Source organism: Asparagus officinalis, chromosome 5 (assembly GCF_001876935.1).
Source record: "Asparagus officinalis chromosome 5, Aspof.V1, whole genome shotgun sequence".
NCBI lineage: Eukaryota > Viridiplantae > Streptophyta > Magnoliopsida > Asparagales > Asparagaceae > Asparagus > Asparagus officinalis.
Window position 1 is genome coordinate 56,484,751 of NC_033798.1, and position 1,059 is coordinate 56,485,809.

The following is a 1,059-nucleotide window of genomic DNA, read 5'->3' on the forward strand; positions in this document are numbered from 1 at the left end:
ATGAATATGCAACCTTCAGAAGCCGAGGCAGGATTTGATATTCACATTCCTCCTACAGAGGATCCTGATCTCCTAAAGAAAAGAATTGATGAGGAATGGGCACCAGCTACAAGGAATTTGACATACCAGTTGATACAGCAAGGATCAGTAATGGATATTACAGGGTGTCCTCTAATAACCACAACAGATGACTCTAACTCATGGTGGTCTACTTTTAAAGAAGTTGTCATAGCTTCTGGTGGAAAACTTCAAAAGCCTAAAATTTTAAGATCAACAACAGATGCTCGGTTCATGAGACAGTTGGGCATACCAACTCTTGGCTTTTCAAATATTGGGGTATTAGCCATTGGTGAAATATGGACATTTACTGCCAGAGCTTTTAGCTCACCAGTCCCAGACCACACCATCATTGTCAATTATGATGGCTTTGCTGAAGATGTTAAGGTTGGTGATGACCTTCTCGTGGATGGAGGAATGGCTAATCTTACTTTCTGGAGAGATGGTAGTCTAGTTCAAGAACACAAAGCCATGCTTCCTACAATATCTCCTAAGGACTGGCTGAACATAGACTTTGGGATTGCTGAAGGTGTGGACTTCATTGCAGTTTCATTTGTCAAGTCTGCAGAAATCATCAATCATCTCAAATTTTACATAGCTGCTAGATGTCGGGACAGTGACATTTCAGTGACCACAAAAATCGAGAGTATTGATTCCTTGAAGAACTTAGAAGAAATCATCCAGGCTTCAGATGGAGCCATGATAGCACGAGGAGACTTGGGCGCTCAACCTCACAGATTTTCATACCCAAATCCCTAATTTCCAAATCACAGCATCGGCTAATCCCTTGGCGGCGATTGGTCCGTACGCAACGAAAATCTTTCGGCGTCACTGGAGGCGAAGGTCGTCGGCGTCATCGGCGAAGGTTTGTTTACGGAAACACTTTACAAATTTTTCCATTGTAGTGAAATTTACCATATATTGCGACATTTGATTCCCTGTAAATGATCCATAATTCCTAAATGGCTTCTGCTGACCTATAATCTCTGTTTTACCTTTAAT

At 41.7% G+C, this 1,059-nt stretch overlaps 1 protein-coding gene across 1 annotated transcript; it reads left to right on the forward strand.

Moving 5' to 3' along the window:
- On the forward strand, positions 1 to 816 carry LOC109841852 (pyruvate kinase isozyme A, chloroplastic-like). Its single transcript, XM_020410786.1, has one exon. The coding sequence runs from the start codon at positions 1 to 3 to the stop codon at positions 814 to 816; it is 816 nt and encodes a 271-aa protein (XP_020266375.1).

Bases quoted from the DNA above. Each gene is read 5' to 3' on its own strand.
- LOC109841852 (XM_020410786.1), top strand. From the start codon at position 1: ATGAATATGCAACCTTCAGAAGCCGAGGCAGGATTTGATATTCACATT.